The sequence below is a fragment of the Giraffa tippelskirchi genome, chromosome 5, assembly GCF_054371585.1.
Source record: "Giraffa tippelskirchi isolate mGirTip1 chromosome 5, T2T-mGirTip1v1.2.pri, whole genome shotgun sequence".
Lineage (NCBI taxonomy): Eukaryota > Metazoa > Chordata > Mammalia > Artiodactyla > Giraffidae > Giraffa > Giraffa tippelskirchi.
Genome location: NC_137279.1, coordinates 58,544,208 through 58,566,337, shown reverse-complemented (window position 1 = coordinate 58,566,337; position 22,130 = coordinate 58,544,208). Strand labels below are relative to the sequence as shown.

General features: G+C 38.7%; 1 protein-coding gene across 16 annotated transcripts in view; it reads right to left on the bottom strand.

Annotated features, from left to right (window-relative positions):
• The window catches only part of ESRRG (estrogen related receptor gamma), a 682,819-nt gene that overhangs the window by 8,861 nt on the left and 651,828 nt on the right, over positions 1-22,130 (bottom strand). For all 16 annotated transcript variants that reach the window (XM_081484976.1, XM_081484983.1, XM_081484982.1 and 13 more), the window contains one exon: positions 6,289-6,558. In XM_081484976.1, the coding sequence (XP_081341102.1) occupies positions 6,289-6,558 (270 nt within the window). The remainder of the gene's footprint in view (positions 1-6,288; positions 6,559-22,130) is intronic.

The following is a 22,130-nucleotide window of genomic DNA, read 5'->3' as shown; positions in this document are numbered from 1 at the left end:
AAGAGATGGAAAGGCATAAGTTTGATTTTTTATGTGTGATGTTAATTATGGTTTTGTCTGGGTAAGAGTTGAGAATAAATTTCTACCTGCTGCAAAAGACCTATCCATATTAATTTCTTGCAAAATCTGGTAAACATTTTGGCTCCAATTATCTTTGTAACTTTCCTGAGTGGTTTTATACTATAACTCCACAAAGACAGTAAGAAGATAAAGGAAGCGTAAGCAAGCACATGTGCCCAGTAGTGTCCAACTCTTTGCAACCCCATGTACAACAGCCTGCCAAGCTCCTCTGTCCATGGGATTTCCCAGGCAAGAATACTGCAGTAGGGTTGCTATTACCTCCTCCAGGGTATCTTCCCAACCCAGGGATTTAAACCCGCATCTCTTGCATTGCAGGTGGATTTTTTTTTACCACTGAGCAACCTGGGAAGCCCAAGATAAAGGAACTGGGGACAAAATTCAAAACAAAACTTAAAATAATAATTTAGGCTGGCAGATCTGAAACTGCACTGGTAGTGTCTTAAACTACTAGTGTGTGAAACTGCACTGACCATTTTAAAGACGTGGGATATACTTATTTGTGAAACAAACAGCTTATTGATAGCAAGGGACACAGGGTCTAACCCTCTGTCCTCAAGTAGTCTCACAACTTTTATCAGCTCGCTTCTGTTACCCATAAAATGATACTGGAGATGTCTACCCAAACAGGCAGGTTGTGGAAATCTAAAAAGATTTCCTGGCAGAGGCTCAAAACTAAAATAGAAATGTCTACAGAAAGATACTAAAAATGGATAATCTCTTGTCCATTAGCTAAAACTGTCTTCTGTGTATCAAATCAGCAAACTCCATTAAAATTTCAGTAAAACTGTTTGAAGACCCAGTAGATACTAAAGAGTTGAAGAGCTGTTTTTACTGCATTATTAGTTGTTCTGATCTGTGAATATGCTAATATTTCTCTATTACAAATTCAACACAAATACACACGTCACACATGAAATCTAAGACTAAAGTCATTATCCTCTTTCAAAAGTAACTGCTGCAGCTGCTGATAAGTCGCGTCAGTGTGTCCGACTCTGTGCAACCCCACAGACGGCAGCCCACCAGGCTCCGCCATCCCTGGGATTCTCCAGGCAAGAACACTGGAGTGGGTTGCCATTTCCTTCTCCAATGCATGAAAGTGAAAAGTGAAAGTGAAGTCGCTCAGTCGTGTCTGACTCTTAGCGACCCCATGGACTGCAGCCTACCAGGCTCCTCTGTTCATGGGATTTTCCAGGCAAGAGTACTGGAGTGGGGTGCCATTGCGTTCTCCATAAAAGTAACTGAGAGTTAAAATTTTAGGCCAGTTAGGAGAAATAAGATGCTATTTAATTCATCTACCTGATTGTTTTACAGAGAAGAAGCCATGCATTCTTAAAGGAGGTAAAATCTGAAATTGGAAAGTAGGGAAAAAAAATCTATGCTTTTAGGTAAAATGCATACATACATAGTACATAAATAGATTATATAGAGTATTTGTAATAATACTTCACTGGGGACCTATTAGGAAAAACATATCTAAACAGCCTACCTTAAGAAGAGTGTGTGGTGCTGGAGAAGACTCTTGAGAGTCCCTTGAACAGCAAGGACATCAAACCAGTCAACCCTAAAGGAAATCAATCCTGAATATTCATTGGAAGGACTCACGCTAAAGCTGAAACTCCAATACTTTGGCCACCTGATGCAAAGAGCCAACTCAGAAAAGACATGGAAAAGATCATGATGTTGGGAAAGATTGAGGGCAGGAGAAGGGGGCAACAAAGGGGTGAGATGGTTGGATGGCATCACTGACTCAATGGACATGAGGTGAACAAACTCTGGGAGATAGTGAAGGACAGGGAAGCCTGGCATGCTGCAGTCCATGGGTTTGCAAAGAGTCAGACATGACTGAGCAATTGAACAAGAAGAGTGATCATGAAAAATAAGATTGAGAAACACTAAACTTGTATGAGGTTCCAAATACACTGATTAAATATGGCCCCCATTCCAATCTCCAATAGAAATCAACTTTTTAATCCCTGAAATTACACCACATTCTGTACATATACAGAATGTACATTTGTATTTGAGAACAAAATATTGTCATGAGATGAGGATAATCACTTATGATTTAAAATTGATGACCAAAATATCATTTGCAGCTTGATATCAATTTGATGTTATTACTCCAGAAGTGGGATTCCCAGATGGCACAGTGGTAAAGAATTCGCCTGCAATACAGGAGATGCAGGTTTGATCCCTGGGTCAGGAAGATCCCCTAGAGAGGGCAATGGTAACCCACTACAACAGTCTTGCTGGGAAAATTGCATGGACAGAAGAGGCTGGCAGGCTACAGTCATGGGTGTCGCAAAGAGTCAGACACAACTGACCTTGCATACGTGCACACTCTTGAACTACTGTGTATAAGTAAAAAGAAAACTCAACTTGAACATGTAGATTCTATTTATTCTCACACAGCTCAGGATTAAAATTGCTCTAGGTTGGGGGTACATCTGGAGTGGCAACAGTTGGGATAGGAGGGGTGGCTATGGAACTTGAAGCTCTTGTGAATTAAGCAAAGAGAATGATCAGACTAAAAGTAATTCTTAATCTTAAACTGCTTTTAATCTTGCACTGCATAAAAGTGAGTATATTACCTTGGGGCTAGTGATAATAGTTTTCAATAAATCTTAGACAAAAGAATCAAAAGAACCAATTGAGAGAATAGAATCATATGCTATAATCTTAGCTAAAATGCTTATAGTACTATCTTACCATATTACTGTCTATATGTCTCATGAAGACATAAAATGAATTCTAGAATCATAGAATTCCCCAAATGGAAAGAATTCTAGAGATTAGTCAAAACCTCTTGCTTAATATGTCAGAAAGCTGGGGCCTTACAATGCCAATGTTGAAACTGTGACCTAGATTCTCCTTTTAAAATTCAATCTCACAAGATGTATCAGGGGTGCAATATTTCTCAAGAGATTGTTGTTCTCTACCCAAAATAGGAATATGTAGTTGAAATGAGCCTATAAAGTCTCTTACCCTCAAATATAATTGGAATAATTATTTAGGGTTTTCAAATATTAGAATATCATAATCACAGTATTGTTGCTGTTGTTTAGTTGCTTAGTCATATTCGACTCTTTGAGACCCCCTGGACTGTAGCCTGATAGGCTCCTTGGTCCATGGGATTTCCCAGGCAAGAATAATGGAGTAGGTTGTCATTTCCTTCTCCAGGGGATCTTCCTGACCCAGGGACTGAACCAGTGCTTCCGGCATCTGTAGGAGGATTCTTTACCACTGAGCCACCAGGGAAGCCCTAATCACACCATTAGCTCACAATATACTGGGATTTTTGGCTATGTACCTAAAGACAGGGAATATACTTTCAATGGCTTTCTGCTGTTATAAATATTCCTGAATTCATATGTGACAGAAACATAGCTACAAAAAATATGACAGCCATTATCAAGAAGCCAATTCCCTGTTTCCCAAGCATAAGCACAACATTTATAATTATTGAATAAAGACAGGTGTTTAAAATAAGCTGAAATTTAGATTAATGAGACAATGGTTGTTAACACTGACAGCCCGAAGGAGAATGCTGAGATATTATAACAACAGATTTTTTTCTCCACACAAAGTCTCTTATATTAACCTAAAATTTCTAAATATGAAAAGAAAAATTTACAAGCTTTTTGGTATGTTTACGAGAAGTATTAAAATATATTCACAGTGATGTGTTTGGCAGCTTAAGAAACACTGGTTCGTAGCAAGATCGAATCTACAACTTTATTGATGTCCTTCAAATAATGGTTAAAAAATGGAATAAAATAGCATCATATTGGCAGTCTCAAACAAAATGACTTTCTGAGTGGTTTATCCCAAGCTAAAACAGCAGGGCTTACAGGTTGGATGGATGAGAGAAAGCTATATTTATACAACAAAGGAGAGGTGGCACAATGTAGACATTAAAAATGTCCTTATAGTGCTTAATCACTACTCCTTCATTATAGACTCTGATTCTATTAATTTTTCTTGGTATTGAGATGATGAAAAATGTTAGAATTACTTACAGGAGAATTTTGTGATGTGGAGAAGTAGCATACTACTGAATATTATGCTAGAAGAGAGGGTTTGTTGACTTTCTGGCTTAAAACAAGAAAAATAAACTGACTAGTTTTTTAAAGAGTTTCTAACCACCACTCATTGCTCAAAAGTAGGTCACTTTCTCCCCCTCACAGAAGAGAATGTGGGATTCGAACATCTATATATCAAAATAGTAATGATTATACTTCTAAACAACAGTGACAAATGTTGCTACTAATTAATTCGGGTATTTTAAATTATAATCCATAGCCATAAAATATAAAACCAATATCTAAAATTATAAAATTTTAGCAATTTTGATGATTAAGTTTTAGCACTGCACAGCATTCATGATCACTGGAGAAGGAAATGGCAACCCACTCCAGTATTCTTGCCTGGAGAATCCCAGGGATGGCGGAGCCTGGTGGGCTGCCGTCTATGGGGTCGCACAGAGTTGGACACGACTGAAGCAACTTAGCAGCAGCAGCAGCATTCATGATTAGTTAATAATTCACAAAAAACAATCTGAGACACAAAAGATATAAGACACACTGGGCTGCATTTTAAAAACAATTAACCAAGTAAATGTTTTAAATTAAAACCACTATACAATTTCCAAATAAAAATTCTTCCCAAACCATCACTGGATCTTTCATCCAATTATGAGAGATGCTCTAATGGGAAGTCCATACCAACTAACAAATTCTCAGAAAATTTCTATCCCATCTCCCATTTTGGTCTTCCAAACAGCAGGGGTTTCTTCAGGGTTTGTGATGATGATGCCATGTGTCATAAAGAGTCATATTTTACAGTTTCTCAAGGGGAGGAGGAGAGAAGTGAATGGTGTTATAAGGAAGAGGGATCCATTCGCAATTAACAGTGTGAAATGCTAAACTCCATTATGAAGACAAATAGCAAAGTACAACTTCATTGTTGAAAACAATTTCCCTCCTATCAGTCCAAGGATTCATGCATCAATATTGTAGATGAACTGTTAATTACAAAATCAATTAAAAATTATTCCTAAAAACAGTCACGCGTCCCTGGCTCTCATGGGGGCAATTTGGGCAGAAGGTCTCATCTCACTAGGACCGCGCCAAATCACAAAGTCGTCATCCACAAGTAAGCAAAAGCAATCTGGTTTTTCATTTTTCAGCGCGGCTGAGCCCAGCCTGAGATTGATCGTCACATATGGCCCCAGAAAACAAACTGTCAATACCTTGAATGCTGCAGAATTTGAACAAATAGCCATCCGCCCATTCAAGCCACTCATTGCATCCCATTTAACAGATTTTATTGACAGTTTCCTTCTTGTAATTAAAGGGAAAACTACTGGCCGGCAACCAAGATAAAGTTCAAAGATAGGGTCAAAACAAAAGCAGATGGAGGGGCACGATGTGACTGTCAATGGTACATAGCATCAGCGCGTGTTATTGACGCAGGTATCTAAAGATCGGCACGTCATTAAGGAGGGATCTATCCTGGACTTTATGCAAATGCTAAGAGAGACTTAAGGCCACAGTCAAGCATCCGGAGAGGCACAAAGGCAAAAACAACAAAGCACCAACGATTTCTACTTATCAGAGTTTGCTCTCTATTTTAGCACATTTCAGTTCTCATGTAAAGACCATTTATTCTCATAATTCTTAACCCTTACTACATAGGTAATACCTTTAAGGGGAATACTCCTTTGAAAAATTTGACTGCTAAAGAATTTCAGAAGGGAAGAAAACAGTATTCCCTGATAACCAGAATGAAAAGCAACACAACATATATTATTACAATTACAAAATTTGCATTATAGGGTAGGGGAATGATTTGCATTTGTAACTCATACTTATTTTCACTTGTGTAAATAAGACAAAGGACCTAATTTTGTCCTGAGCGTCCATTTACACCACTGCCACTTTTGCTTTTGCTTTGCCATGATTTGTGTTAATGAACAATTTGGTGGTAAAAGGGACATAGCCTTTAATAAGCAAATAAAATGAAGATAATTCCCTTTAAGTTGGTTTTTCTTTTCTTCTAACTTTTCCCTAGAAAGCTACGAGGAGTATAATTTTGCTGACTCAGAATTTACAGCTGGGTCTAGTAAATCCCTGAAGAAGAAGGTAAGTGAAGGGGTAGAACTAACATATTAGGAAATATAACAACGAACCATGTCAATATGCCAACCTGAATTAGCGAGAGCTATCGCTTTAAGGGTGACAAATTCTTCTTTCTCCAGCTTCATGCTCTTGTATTTTTTTACCAGCTGCAGGATAGCATTATTTAGGTCAAGAAGGCCTGCTAATTTGGACTGGTCTTCATCCATTATATAATCGTCTGCATAGACAAGTTCATCCTCAAAGGAAAGAGATCGGTACACGACACCAAGGATCAAGATTTCCATCCAAGCACTTTGCAGAAGGCTCATCTGGTCTGCCAGGGACAGCGTGGAGAAGCCTGCATGGGAATATAGGCAGATCAAGTTACTTTAAAGCCATCATTTCATAATGCAACATTAGTTTCATATGGTAGTCAGCTTCTGTATACGTGCTCAAAATTATGCTGAGCTCTGATTAGCTGCTCTTAAAATTTCCCCTGCCCATTTTGCCAATGGCAAAGTAAAAGGCACCAATCAGCTTCAACTTGTTGGTGTTTTCTCCGTATTTTATAGACACAGCTGACAGGAATATAACAGATAAGAGGTAGTTTTGTTTCTTTCACTTGAAAATATCATGTAATCATGAAATACAATTGATTTCTAGTGGAAGACTTTATGAATATCTTAAATGGTAGGAAGTGTTAGTCGCTCAGGCATGTCTGGCTCTTTGCCACCCCATGGACTGTAGCCCGCTAGGGTCCTCTGTCCATGGAATTCTCCAGGCAAGAATACTGGGGTGGGTAGCCATTCCCTTCTCCAGGGAAACTTCCCCACCCAGGGATTGAACCTGGGTCTCCTGCATTGCAGGTAGATTTTTTACCATCTGAGCCACTCTTACTAGGCTTCATAGTTTGATAGGAAGTCAAACTATCAACTACCTCATCTCCAAAAACTGCTCTTGATAAACAACATGAAAGTGAAAAACAAAAACCAAAAAAACAGAAGCCCCAAATAAAGGACAACAATTTAGGCCACACAACATAGTGCAATTTGGAACCATTTCTCTGTAATAGTCACAAGCACAGTGAGTGTTGAGTATGATTACACCCAAAAGAGCTTTCTTAATTGGATATTCTGTCCCCACTGATATTTAGCATGAATTCCTTTCTAAAATGGTGATTATTAGTATCAAAGAGGATGGAATACTTTGCAGCCTGGTCCCCTCACCAAACAGAGAAGCCACAATTTATTCTTGATATTAGGATCCACTCATTTAAAAAGTTAAACATGGGGACCATGAGGTGCAATGGACAAAGTATGAGCAGAGACAGATCCTAAACTTCAGTATCAGCTCCACTGAACTACTGGCTGTTTCACCTTGAGCAAGATGATTTCCTTGTACCTTAATTTCTGTTTTGCAGAAATATAAAATAAAACCCAGCAGAACACCACTTTATAATATGTATTCTATAAGTGTAGATGTATGATATACTATTTTTATCTGAAATACCTGGATGACTGCCTCAATCCTAAACCTGGTCTGCATTTATACATACATGTTTAAAGTCCCTTCTGAACTTGAGAAAACACAAGCAAAAAAAAATTAAAAAGAAAATGTCGTTCAAGAGGGAAAGATGAAGTAGGACAATTAAATCTACTTAGGAGTAAAGATATCTATTTAAATTTCAGAGGGATTAGATCCAGACTCTAAAAGGAAGTCTTAGTGGAGATAACCTGATGATCAGTTGCTTACTTTTGCCTTAAGAAAAAAAGTTTCTTAAAACTTCACCTTCATTTCCAAGGTTATGCCCAGGAATTCCAAGGGTGACAAACCATATCTATGGTTTTTGGGGACAATGGTACCATGATTTTAGATTCTGCCACCAATAATTCCACAGAAGGAAGAAAGTTTTAATAATGCAACTTATAAAATCTGTTATTACTCCCTTTTTAGATCCTATTACCCAAATCATAAATACCCACTGCTGTTCAACTTTCTTAGGCTCCTACCTTTGGCTATTCTTCTTAATCATTTTTACTCATCACAAATTATCCATATTTTCTGTGATAGTAACAACTATAGCATGATAAAGAAAAGGAAATGATTTCCTGGCCCACTGGAGAAAACTAGTGGTTGGCCATTTGGTACCATTCACTTCAAGTGTTTAATAAAATCACCAAGAGGGATTAGTCCAGCTTTTCTTAAGGGGTCGAAAGGCCCACGTAAAAAGCATTTATTTCATTTTTTAAATAAGTTGCTTACATATTACTTAACTGATCTTCTTTTGGACTGACTATGTCTCTTTTTCCTTTTTCTCTATTCTTTCTTTGTCGCTGAAATATGGAGTTACATGAATAAACATCCACTTAGAATTAGAGATGTAACAACTTTTAACAGGGATTCCAAAGAGAAAAATAATGATCGCATCTGAATAGATGTGGCTTCATTTCCTTTTCATGTTGAGAATGTTTTACAACAAATAAACCAAAAATCAAACAAACAAATATTGATCTTTTTTCCATTTCCCCACCGCAAGAAAAAGATATGCTGCAAATTCAAATACCTAAGTTAAGAAGAGAGACTAAGTAGGAATTTCTTTTGTAAATAAAACAGACGCAAAAATAGTCATCTAGGAAGTTCTGAGCAAAAGGAGATGGGTATTTTCCATTCGCCTTCATTTCCTTGTTCCTTTTCACGCTCTCAAGCAGCAGTTTTTCTGCAGCAGCAGATGGACAGAGCGCATAGCCTGCAGCACCTTCCTGTGACAGCCCTATTCTCCAGCCCAGACACTGCTGTTAGTAAATAGATTTACACATTCTCCAATCTCCACACATCTTTCTGCCGAATAATTAAAAGCAGGATGATTAGTTTATTGAGTGGAAGGAGGAACTTTTTTATTGAGGTCCATCCACGATTTTATCAGGGCCAGCACTTTTACGGTTGTCAGGAGGATGCAGGCATCCAATTTTTCTTATCTGCCTGATTAATACAAACGCTGTTTCAGGACGCATTAATTAACAGATACAAATCTACGTTCTCATGGAAGGATCAATACGGAGAAGAAAAGAGGCATCAATGTGAATTTAGTGCTGATGATGGAGCAGGCACGCTATCGACATTTACGTGCACGGAAACTTTAAAGTTGCATGGGGGCCCCTTTGTCCCTGTGATTTACAAATGAACCATTTTTTTCAGCCATGACAATGTTTCACACATTTCTTGGGGGGTTTAATTAAGCCAAAAACAATAAAACTTCATTTTCATAGGTTGATCCTGCAACTTGATCCTTCTAGGTGTGAGCGTGTGTATGTGTGTGTGTGTGTGAGCCGAACTTGGCCTTTTACTTCTTAATGAAATAAAAACAAGGAAAAGGGTAAAGAAAAGGTCCTCCTTTTTTGGGGGGGTGGTCAGGGAGCACATAAAGATAGATACGGTACAAAAGGTCTGCTTGAGAGACTCAAGTCTATTTCAAGCTGATCAGAGGAGGTGTAATTTTGCCAAACCAAAGGGGAAAGGACAACCTATGCTCTACACAATATAAATAAGGTCTGGACTTTTATCTCTTCTTGGTCCAGAAACAGCTGGATCCCAATATTTTAACCCTTTCCTCCCAAACCCTTGCAATCTGGAAGCTGTCACAAGGAACTGTCCTGCCCAAATGCGTGGATAACAGTTAAGCAGCCTTGTTATAAGCTGGCTGTGCTCACCTGAGCACTAAGGCAGCTGAACCCGAAACAGAGACGATATTTCAATTCCTCAAAAATTTCCTTCCTGGCCTTTAGGAGTGCTAGTTCTATTTTACATTCACAAAGACGCAGGGATGAAGTGATCAGTAGTCCTGAGCAAAGGAGAAAAACGTAAATGACCAAGAGCTAAATGAAAATGCACATTTTAATGAACTGAGTCTAAGGAATTTTCTCAAAACACGACTGCTCCATTGGTGCACACAGGCTTGCCTCCAAATGATAATTATTTGTTTGTGCTTTTACTGGGCCTTTAGTGGTGTTTTATAGCTATTGGACTATAAGTTAGAGGTCCTTCGTATCTATAACCTTTAGCTATCTTTGGCAAGAAACCTCCTTGCCAAGTGAAATAAAACATGCTTTGCCGTGGTGTCATGGGCACTTCATGTTTTGTACATCCTGGGATCTTAATCTTCAGTGTGTGACAGGTTATAGTTTTAAATGTTCAGCTGTATTACAGCTTTTTAAAATACACTGATACCATGGCACATTTTTTTCTTCCCCAGCTCCAGTCCATCCCATGCATATTGCTGACAACTCCGATCTCTCTTCATCTCCATCCTAGAGTCAGTGCATTCTGCAGGCAGAATGACTCTCTACCTTAACCCACAGTTAAGTAGCGTGTTTATCTGCAGTACAGTGTGTGCCAAATAAACCAGATGACACTTGGGAATAACATCGTTTCGAACGATTGAAAAGCTTCTTGAGAGGCAGGTACCCTTGAAGTAACAGGCCTGAAGAAAGCATGTTTTGTGCCAAGCCTCTAGCTTTCTTCTACTGGAAGCTTCGGAGGTTGACAGTGGCGCTGTGGCGCTGTGGGCCCTTGTCAAGCACTTTTATTTATTTATTTTTAGCCTGGCAAACTGATGCACTTTGCAGTCAACTTACCAAAAAGGCTAAGCATTTGAAAGTGTGAAGGGCAAAAAATATCTGACGGCTAGTCTTCAAAAATACACTTTCATTTCAGAAAGCATAAATGTTTATTTCCTGAACAGAGTGTTGACAGAAATAGGCTGTCGTGAAGGCATTTGGGTTTAACCCCTGCTAGGCATTTTCTTCTTGGCTGCTTCCTCGAAACAGAGCAAGCTTTTTACATCTTTGGGGTGTCTGTTAATATCACTTAATCATGGCATTGATTTCTCTGCTCACAGTTTTGAACTGTAGTGTCTCTGTCCCACCAAAAATGGACACATTTCAATGAATAGCATAGCATGCTAAAATTGCATGTATATCATAATGACATAACAACTCACTGAGATCACAAGTGGAGTTCATCGAGAGAAGCTGACTGAGCAACATGGCACCAGCTAGATTCTTCATCTCTCATAGAAATAAACCTAGTGTTGATAGGAACTTGAGGAAAAAAGCATAACAATGGCACGAAGATTTGGCCTTAGTTATTAATAAACGCAGATCCGTAAACCTTGTCAGTGATACTCTTTTTTAGTCACTTGCTCTTCTCAAATAGGAGCAGCCATATCATTTCTTCTATGATTCACAAAACACAGGGCTCTGGGGTTTATGTGTGTGTGCACACATGTGTGTGTGTGTGTGTATAGACACACACACCTTAAAGACCTTTTCTCTCTTTATTTCCCATAGAGATGGACTTCATGGATTAGAACTCAGCAGGGGCTCAAGGCAAACAGCTACCAATAGTTCAGTGCCAAACAGAAAAGCTGGAATATCCTTTTGGTGCTACTAGCAGCATTTTATTTAAACATTTTCTTTACAAAAGATAATTATTATCACTCTATTAATTATCTCTCTACCATATTATATTATCTCTTTGTTATATTAGTACCTAAGCATTAGATACATACAATGCTACTCTTTGAACCTTTATTCTTTTAGCCTGACTGAGACCCAGATTTCAAGCATTTAAATTCAATCACAGTTGGTTTGGGTGAAACGTAAGAATAACTGACAAAAATGGGATCACTCTCTTTCTTGCCAATTTGATCACTCATTTCAACATATGTGGAACACAAGAAATCTGTTTCTTTAGTTCTGTTTCTATACTCCAAGTAAGGTTCATAGATATTTTACAGAGCCATTACCTTAAAATAGTGGTTTCATGGGACAAATGTGAAAATTTGAAAGACAGAACTCAGATTCAAAAATTACTTTATATCTGCATGGCAGAACTGACCACTGTGTATACAATGATCTGGATAGCTGTGACAAACTAAAGGAGGAGAGAAGAGAGTTGAACAGGTGGTATCCACCAGTCCAAGGCACAATTACCACTATTCACCAAGCTTACAGGTTCGACTGGCCACTGACCACTCATGCTGGTTATGTGAACAGCCAAATATGTTAGCAATCAGCCCACTCCTGGGCGCTGCAATCAACAACATGCCCCTATGCCCACATGGCACTGGTGAAATGCTTTCTTCAGCAATTGTTTCGAGGGTTTTTTTTGGCCACATCACAAGGCATGTAGGATCTTAGTTTCCTGACCAGAGATTGAACCTGTGCCCCCTGCAATGCAAGTGGAGATTCTTAACCACTGGACTGCCAGGGAAGTCCCAGCAATTGTTTCTTGTTTTCCAGTCCAGCTTGCTAGAAAAATTTTAAAAGAATTAAAAATTAAAAGCATAACAGCAGCTAAGGAAAAATATTTCCAGGTGGCAGTACAGGAAAGCCTCAAAATGACGGTACGAACTTTTTTGTTGGTTTGTTTGTTTCTGTGAGTGGGCAGGTTTAAACACTTGCCAACCTGCTTTGAAAAGGACCTGACAGAGGGTAGATGAATGCAAAATAAGAATCCAGAGAACATCTACAGGGAGAGTACAGCTTCTCTTTGTAAATCCCACTTACCTACCATCTCTGAACGCTCCAGAGGAGCTGAAATAATTCCCTTAGTCTTTCCCAAACCCTCTCTGAGCTGGCCTCAACTGTTCTTCTCTCCTTTCATCTAAGCCAAGAAGAAAGACAAATTGTTTGGGGTCATGGAGGCAAGGATAGAGAAGCTGCTTTCAAGGAGGAAACGCTAATAGCTTTCTTTTCTTACAACCTTTTTTTTTGTGTGTGGTATTAGTTGAATACAAGAAAGTTCTGCCTGGGAAAACTCTCCTTTTTGATGTGACTAAAATTTGTTTGGGCATGAAGAAAAAAAAAAGGCTGCACCATATATAAAATAGGACTCTTCAAAAAAATCTGATAAAAGGGTATTGCCAGTTTTACTTTGGAATTAGATAGATACTGAGAAGGGAAAAACATTCTGAAGCTACGTTTCTGATTTGGAAAAAAAAAAAGAAACTGCTGGAATCTTGCTCTCCCCAGTAGGACTGGTCTAGAAATATCTTGTGTGTTACAGGGTCCAGAACAGTTGTCCAAGAAGAATCAGCCCAGCCTGGAGACCAGATATGCCATTATCCTCTTTAGGAAATTCCCAAGTAGTGTGCCTCAGTTTTGGTCTAATACTTGACATAAAAGTCAAACCTTCAAAATAAACACAGGTCGACTCTGTCTTGAACTTTGGGGATCTTTAAGGCTGGTAGACATTTCCACAAACTTTCAAAGAGTATGTAGGAAACTTTTAATGTCAAATATTCAAAGGTAAGTGTTTACTGCTATGGGTGACAGAGGAGGGAAGAGGTTGTGGTGTGGGGAGCAGTGAGTGACCTTGAGGTCTGGGGATCTGGGTTCTGGTTCCATCTCTCCCCATGACCAAGGGTGTTAACTTGGCCCCCTGCTGTTAAGTTGAATCACTGCCCTCCAAAAGCTATTGGAATCCTAAATCCCAGGACTGTGAATGTGACCTTATTTGGAAATAGGGTCTGTGTTGATGATTAAGTTAAGATGAGGTCATTAGGGTGGGTCCTCATCTAATTTGATTGCAACTTCATTGAAAGGGGGAAATTCAGACTCAGACACAGGAGGAAAACAACGCGAAGATACACAGAGAATATTATCATCCATAAACCATGGGATGCTGGAGGCTACCCAAAGCTAGGAGAAAGGCATGGGAGAGATCCTCAGAAGGAACATACCCTCCAGACACCCTTGATCTCAGACTTCTAGCTCCAGAACTGTAAGACAAATGTTTAAGTCATGCAGTTTGAGGTACTTAATTATAGCAGCCCAAACAAACTGCTGGCTTTCCTGATGGCTCAGTGGTAAAGAATCCGCCTGCCAATGAGAGGTACTCAGGTTTGATCCCTGGGTCGGGAAGATCATCTGGAAAAGGAAACGGCAACCCACTCCGGTATTCTTGCCTGGGAAATTCCATGGAAAGAGGAGGCTGGTGGGCTACAGTCCATGGGGTCTCAAAGAGTCGGACGTGACTGAGCGCACGCACACACACACACGCAGAGCAAACCAATACAGACCCATAGCAGATGCTTCACCTGTCAGTGTGAAATGAGGACCAAATATCTCTGAAGGATCTTCCAGCCCCAATGCTGTCTGACTCCAAATAACAAACGGAGAGCTGCTTACATGAAACACAAGCCTATGTGGGTAGTAGTGAGCACCTCTGATGAAGATCACTGGATTGGGAGCAAATCAACCTAGCATGCCAACTCTGCCACCAACTAGCCATGGGACTCAGCTCCTGGGATTCCTGCTTTCTCACCCGTAAAATGGAAGGTGGGAACAATCTTCCCAAAGTTTGGGTCCAGTCCCACATCATTCAGGTTTTCAGTGGTTCCACCCTAACACAATTCAAATCAATTGATACTAAGTGCATCTGTGAAGAATGAAACACTGTGCTCATAACCATGATACTAATATTACACAAGATGATACAATCCCTGCCCTCTCAGACTTTACAGTTTAGTAAATGAAGAGTAGTACACAACGAGGTGAAGGAGGTAGGCACCATAAAGAAGGATCCCACTGAATGCATTGGGCTGGCCAAAAAGTTCACTCGGTTTTTTCCATACCATCTCACAGAAAAACCCTAATGAACTTTTTGGCCAACCCAATAAATGCAGAGGAAGAAAGATGGGTGTTTGGTTGGACACATCCTCCCAAATGGACCCATCACTTTGTCTTCCTTTCTTCCTCTGTGGTTTTGCTTTGGGTCTCCATCTTCTCTTTTGGGATAAAGGATACACAAAAACTTATGTCTAGTGTGTCCCATTTCTATCCTACCTGTGGTTATTCAAACATTCTATTGAATATGAAATCTAACTCTGCTACTCACTGACAGAAATGTTTTCTTGGCTTCCACATCTCCTGAAGGACAAAACTGAAACTCTGGCACAAGATTAAATTTCTTTTTTTTTTTTTTAAAAGAGGAAATTTCTTTCACTCTCTGGCCTTCCTCATCCCTTCCATATTTCCTGAAAATTTCTCACCTGGGAAGTGCTCTGTGGATGGCTTAACACCTTGAAAACTGAGACCATTTTCCCAATCCCAATTTCAAACCCCACACCTTCACGACTTCCCAGATTAACAGCAACACCACCTACCAGCTGCCTCACCCCTAGCCTCTTAGGGATCTATCACCAAGTGTTCTCTTTAATTCCTAACGTCAAGTGCATATATTTCTTTCCATCCTTACTGTCCTTATCGCTGTTCCTGTGTAGCATCCAGCAGCAGTGACAGTTGTGAGCTGTAAAACAGGCTAGTGGAGCTCAAGGTAAAGACATAAGCAAGTGAGGGAGTGCGGGTGATGCCATGTTGCCCAACAGGTATATCCGTATCCTTCTTGTGCATTTCCATGATCTCTGAGCTCATACCAGTGGAGATCTTCTCTTCTTTGCTCCTTGCTGTATCCCCAGCACCTCCAACACTGCCTGCCACGTAGCATGTGCTCAATAAATATGTGCCAAATGAATGAATGGATAGAAAATTCCTTAACAACTCATGGACTGGCTTTCAACAAGAATGGGAGGCTAGAGAAATAAATATTCCAGATAGCTCCAACCCCCTAAATATTTGAACACGTGACAAAAAAACTGCCTAATGTTTTCTCATAATTCAACAAGTGTTTATTAAGGCACTGATTATACGTAAAGCTCTTTGCTTATAAGTGCCTATCTAGTATATAGGATTTTCTCTGGAGCCACTTAAACTCTGATAAAGTTCTGCCTAATGATAACCCTGTATGCAAGACAGCAAAAGAGACACAGATGTGTAGAACAGTCTTTTGAGCTCTGTGGGAGATGGTGAGTGTGGGATGATATGGGAGAATAGCATTGAAACATGTAAATTATCATATGTGAAACAGATCACCAGCCCAGGTTCGATGCATGATACAGGATGTTTGGGGCTGGTGCACTGGGATGACCCAGAGGGATGGGATGGGGAGGGAGGTGGGAGGGGGGGTTCAGGATGGGGAACACATGTACACCCATGGCAGATTCATGTCAATGTTGGCAAAACCAATACAATATTGTAAAGTAAATAATAATAATAATAAATAAATAAATAAATAAAACTGGGAAGAAAAAAAAAAAGAATCCATTACCAAAAAAAAAAAAAAATAATAATAATAATAAATTTCACAACTTCAGCCAGTTCTTTTTGAATTTGTAATTAAAGTTGACATTTTAATCATACTACCTAACTACGTTCTTCTATATTTACAAATAACCATTCACAACAGATTCCATGATCATGTCATGACTTTTTTTTATTATTTACAAGTATCTGTAATTAATTTCTCTACTTTACCCTAGTTGTGTAATTATTTTGACAATGTGTAAATTTATTAACTGGAGCTAGTATTTTAATTCTCTGAAAGCCTGACTTAGGTCACGAATGAAAGAAAAAGCTCACTGCCTCTTTCTACTCGCAGGAATAGAAATTTGTATGTCTACTGTTTTTACATAAATTCTTAGCAGACTCAAAATCTAGCTTTGATAAAGCCAAAGTCACTGATAAAGGCACTTTCTACACTTTAAAAAAATGGTAAGCAGATTGAGCAATCCTGTATTTTCTTTATTCATTATGAGTTTCCTTTCCTTGAGTCAAAAACAGCAAAGAAAAGGCAATGCAATAAAAATGCATTCAGATATGGCAACTCCCTCTCGGTCCATTCTAGAACAATGGATTCTAATACTCACTTGTCAGAAGTATTTGCAACATGACAGCCATTGGGCAGCACAAGGGAAGTGAGGTGGCTTCCCACTTGAAAGCAGCAAATTAGGCATTTACAAACAGCGAAGATGGTACTTGTTGGTTATGACCTTTCACTGTTACTGCACAAGTAGGTGTTAATGTAATTTAAATGCCACTTAGACATGTTTCAGGTTTATCAAACTGGTTTGTACATCCATTCTTATGCAATCATTTTGAAGGGGAACTATTTCCACCTGCTGTAGGAACAAGCATAGCTAGAAACAGCCCTAGGCAAATATTCTGGGCAAGTGAAGGAGGATCCCTTTAACTTAAGAAAAAATCAGGTTGGACCTTGAGGAAATCAAGCAGGGGGTCAAAAAATACCTTTAATAAGTCGGGTAGTTGGTTCACATTACTTTTTAAGAACTCGTTTTTTTCCATTTTTTTGTACGTACCAGCTGAGAGTTTGTATTTATGGACACACCTATTAGGTCTCTTGGAAACCATAACTTTTCATTTAAAATAGAGACATGGTGAAAAACACAAGAAGATGAATTTTGCTAACACAAATTTTCAGATCAAATACATTTTTTTTTACAATTCAAAATTTTAATAAACCAAACAATGTTATTAATAAAGCATATCATCTGTCCGAGTTTAGCAAGAGAGAGACGTGCCTCTAATCCTCTTTAGAATTGCTGGAGAAACAATGTCAACTATAATTTTGGGTTAATTGTTTTTTTTAAAACAACAGTGCATTATTGGCATTTTTAACCTCCCTTTATAATTCCTAATATTTGATTTTTAAACTGTTTCTGATCCCAGAATATACTTTAAATTAAAAATAAATTTTTGTGAGTTTGTCTTTTGCCCACACATGAAACGCGATAACTTTTTAAAAAGATGAACTACTTCTCATGGGAACATTTGATCATTAAAGGAAATCTATAAATAGCAACTTAGCTATGGCTGCTTTGTCTTGTTATATGTGACACAACATAATATTCTGATATTGAAGAATCTAAAAGCACATTCCACATATTGGATAAAATAGAAATAACCTGTTGTAGTATATACACATATATTTATACATATTAAATAAATTGGTTATATATTATATATATAAATACATATATATATAAAACTACATATATATAGTTCACATATATCTAAATAAGTTAACATAATAAAAAATTAGAAGGAAAGAAGAAATGATCTATCCACCCTAATTTGATTTTGGATTAAAAGATGCCCATTCAAGCAAGGTAAGTGTTCAAACTTTCTCCCAATGCACCTGCTCGCATTAACAAAGGCACAGTTGCTGGCTTATGGCTCAGGGTATTAAGTCAAAAGAGTCTTTTTTTTTTTTTAACACCATTTTTCCATTGTGGATGTGAAGGCCACATCCACACACTTGAAGACACAGAATGATGTTGCCATCATGAAAGACTGTGTTAATTCCCTGAGCTCAACCAAAAACATGCAAATTTTATTTCCGCTACCAATTACAAAAGAACAGAACATTGTGATCATCTTGCTCGCTTTCACGTAAAGGAACAAGAATTGATTCTCTCTGGGATCTCTAAGAGAAAGTCACTTCTAATTTCTTAATTAATTTTATACAACATGCCTTCAAATCTTTTTTAACATACCAAATTAAGTCCCTCAATATACAAACACAAACCTCAACAAGAGCACTAATTATGAGAGGCTTGTTGTTTATGGAATTAAAATTTATTTCTTCCCTTTTCTCACTTTTACTTCTTATACATAAAGCATAAAAAAAGAGAAAATCTTCAGGTGTGCTTTTCTTGATTTTTCCCTAAGTAGAAAGATACTATAATTCAGTGTCTCCAACATATGCCCTCGAAAGAGGAGAGGAAGGAAAAAAAAAAAAAGCAAAAAACGAAGAGGTCTTTTGCATAAATGTAAGTTAAACGATTTACAGCGCAGGCTATTAAAAACAAAGTGTCATATGTATTCATGAAAGAACGTAGAAGAAATATGTTATCCATGAGATGCATGTCATAGATGTGAAATTATAGCACCCTGACCCTGAAACTCCACATTCAAATAATATTAGAAATTCTCACTATCTGTGCTTAAAAACCCAAGCATAATTTGTGCTCTGGACAGCAGGAAAAACAGCAACTCTGAATTTCTAGCCCTGAGAATTTGGTTTAAAGTCAGGTTCTCACACGATTTTTCTCTGGGGCTAATGAAGATCTGTTTACGAATATTTACTCCCAAGTTCACGGCTGGTGTTTGCTGGCTCAAGCAGCGCTAAGTCATTACAGCTTGGCACACGATCCACCGGGGAGGCTACCAGTTATCTTCTCACTGACAACAGAGGCAACCCCTCCGATCCTCTCTGCCTCCCCTCCTTCTTCTCTACACTGCCCCGATTTGGATAACTGGCCAAGTTAAAAGGAAACAAAAAAACTGAGAAACAACACAGCTCTTGGAATTTCTCAACCACATGAATGCAGAATCATTATCAGTCTTGAAATGCTGCCTGTCCTATTTACCACAGATACATAATATACAAACCAAACCTGCAAACCTGTGCCTCTTAGAGTAACTCTTTCGAGACACTCTTCCATTCAAAAGTAGAATGGAGGAGGGAGATGGAGCTCCGGTGTAAAGCTCTCACATTGTCATGGTTCGTCTCCTGAAATGAACAAGAGCACCCACTGCACCACCTCCTAGTCTCCCTGCTTTGATCTTTTGGGGAAGGAAATTTATCTCTGCATCTCACCTCTCCTCTATGCTGTGACCAATCCCTTTCATGTCACTGAGATCCTGCAAATAGATCCAGGAAATCCTAGAAATTGCTAGATGAGGTTGATTCCAGAAACAAGCAAGAGGTTATTAAGTAAGAGTTACCATTCAGGCATGAATCTAGCTGGAAGTTGCACTGCATCCTAACTCCGTTTGAGTAGCATGAAGGCACCTCTGCAGGCAGAAACTCTTAAACGTCTGCAACAGTCCAAAATGATAGAGGAGGGGAAAAAAAGAAGGGAAAAAAAAAGCTGCCTGACTCTAATACACCTAATTAGCCATCGGCAGACTCTTAATTGCATACATTAGGATGATTCCATAGTGGAGATTAATTCTAAATATACCCAAGCAGCTGGTTAAGATGCCATGGATTACAGTGTGGACTGTACTTTTCCACTTAATTAGATATCAAAATTAAGCAGCAACAAGCATTTTGACATAACGGGGATCAAGCCGCTGCTTGGTATCCCAGAGCTGCACTTAAAATGACCGCTAAACAGAGCCGCACAGATGGAGAGATATTAAATGCCGCACTGGAAAGTAATTTCAAATAATAAAATATCAATATTTACATTTTAATTACCCCTACTGAGAGCCGCTCTGTCATTTTCACTATTGCCGACGCAGCAAGGGGTAGTGAAATGACATTGCAGCTCTGGCTGCAATGACTATTTTGTTTCCATTAAAGAATGACAAGTGTTTTAGAGTCAGTGACACTCGGTGTGTGAACAAGAATGACAGCAGATCAGAAAATTCCTATTAAGGGACTAAATGCCTCAACAAGAGAATTGACTCTGAGCAGCAGCTCTTCCTTGAAGCACATAATCCTTTCCAAATTTTCTGCTGAAAGTTTATTATTGGGGATGCCCAAGGGAAGTTTTAGTCTCCCATGAAATATTTAGATTGGTAAACGTTATATGATGATCGCCAATCTAAAAACAATAATACTTGACGTGAACAAATATTCAGGAGTTCTGTGTAAATCACAAAGAAGTTAGGGGTTTCTTTTTAAAATTTTCTGTCATTGAAATTGACAATACCATTGATCACGTTTCCTTGAAACATATCTATTTCCTATCAAATGCATGGATGAAAGCTCGGGATGCGGCTCAGAATCATCACAGTAAAAATGCTGGGCTTGTTTGCCCCAGTTTTTCATTAGTATTTTTATTGTATGCAACTATCTCAATCATAATTTCCTTGACATGGAAAATGAAGTAAAAAAAATGGGTAACAATTTGTATGTGTACAATGCATATCCATGTGCAAATATACTATAGATTTTTCTTTGGCTTCTATTATTTAAAAGTGACAAATTCCTTGCGGCTCTTACAGGCCCTCCTCAAATTTAATTACTCTTTATGGGGTGCGAAGATGAGATCATGGAAAAAAATAAAAGGTATATATGAAACGTGACATGCCACATTCACGGGATAATAAATGAAAACGGTAAAGTCTTCCTTTGGGGATGACTGTCAAAACTGTAGCGATCTTGAAAGAATTTTAATGCCTCAAGATATGAGACAGTGTATAAGAGAAACTCCTTGGTCACTATAGTAGGCAGTTAACTGACCCCCTATCTCAGAGCCTGCATTTATTTAATGTGTAGAGATGAACAACCATAAACATGATGAATGGCTATAGCGGGAGGTTGAATAGAATTTTTCAAAGAAGAGAAAAGGGAAGTTGGGGAGTGATACAGACCCTTAGCCCTCTTCTACTCCCATTCCTTTTAAAATACCAGTTTTGAAGTTGGAATAAAAACTTGATAATAGGCATGGGAGACTAATGCTGATTCTCGAGGAGATGTTCCTCTGAACAACAAAAAAAAGGAAGTGCCTAGGAAAGTATGTCTTAAGCACCCTTAATGCTTTTAGGACAAGACAGATCCCCATTTCTCAGCTACCAGCACCTTTTAATTTCTGAAAGAGCCACGGTTGAAAATCTTAATTAATTGTTCCATACTGCTTCAGGATCATTATGCAATGTAATAAAGGCCGTGTAATTATGAAATTTTACAGCCATTACCAAGGCTGATGGCTCGTATTTCATCCTCAGCTGGACCCGATGGCTTTTAGGCACTCGGCTCCCCTTTGATGAACTACAGACAGATCTATCAGGCCCAAACAATATCCAGGCGAGCCAGCTATAATAGCTACCTACAGATGAAGCCATAGATAAAGATAAACTATAAATCTACACACACAAATGCAGGCACATCGCCTGGGGATGACAGAGAGAGGATGAGACATTTGGGAGAGGCAGGCGCTCCCACGAAGGCGACCTCCTGCGTCTTCCCTTCATTTCACTCCGGAATGGCTTGGATTTTATAAAAGACAGCGAAACCCAAGTGAACGTCTCATTTATTCTCTGTATCTCAAAATCAAAT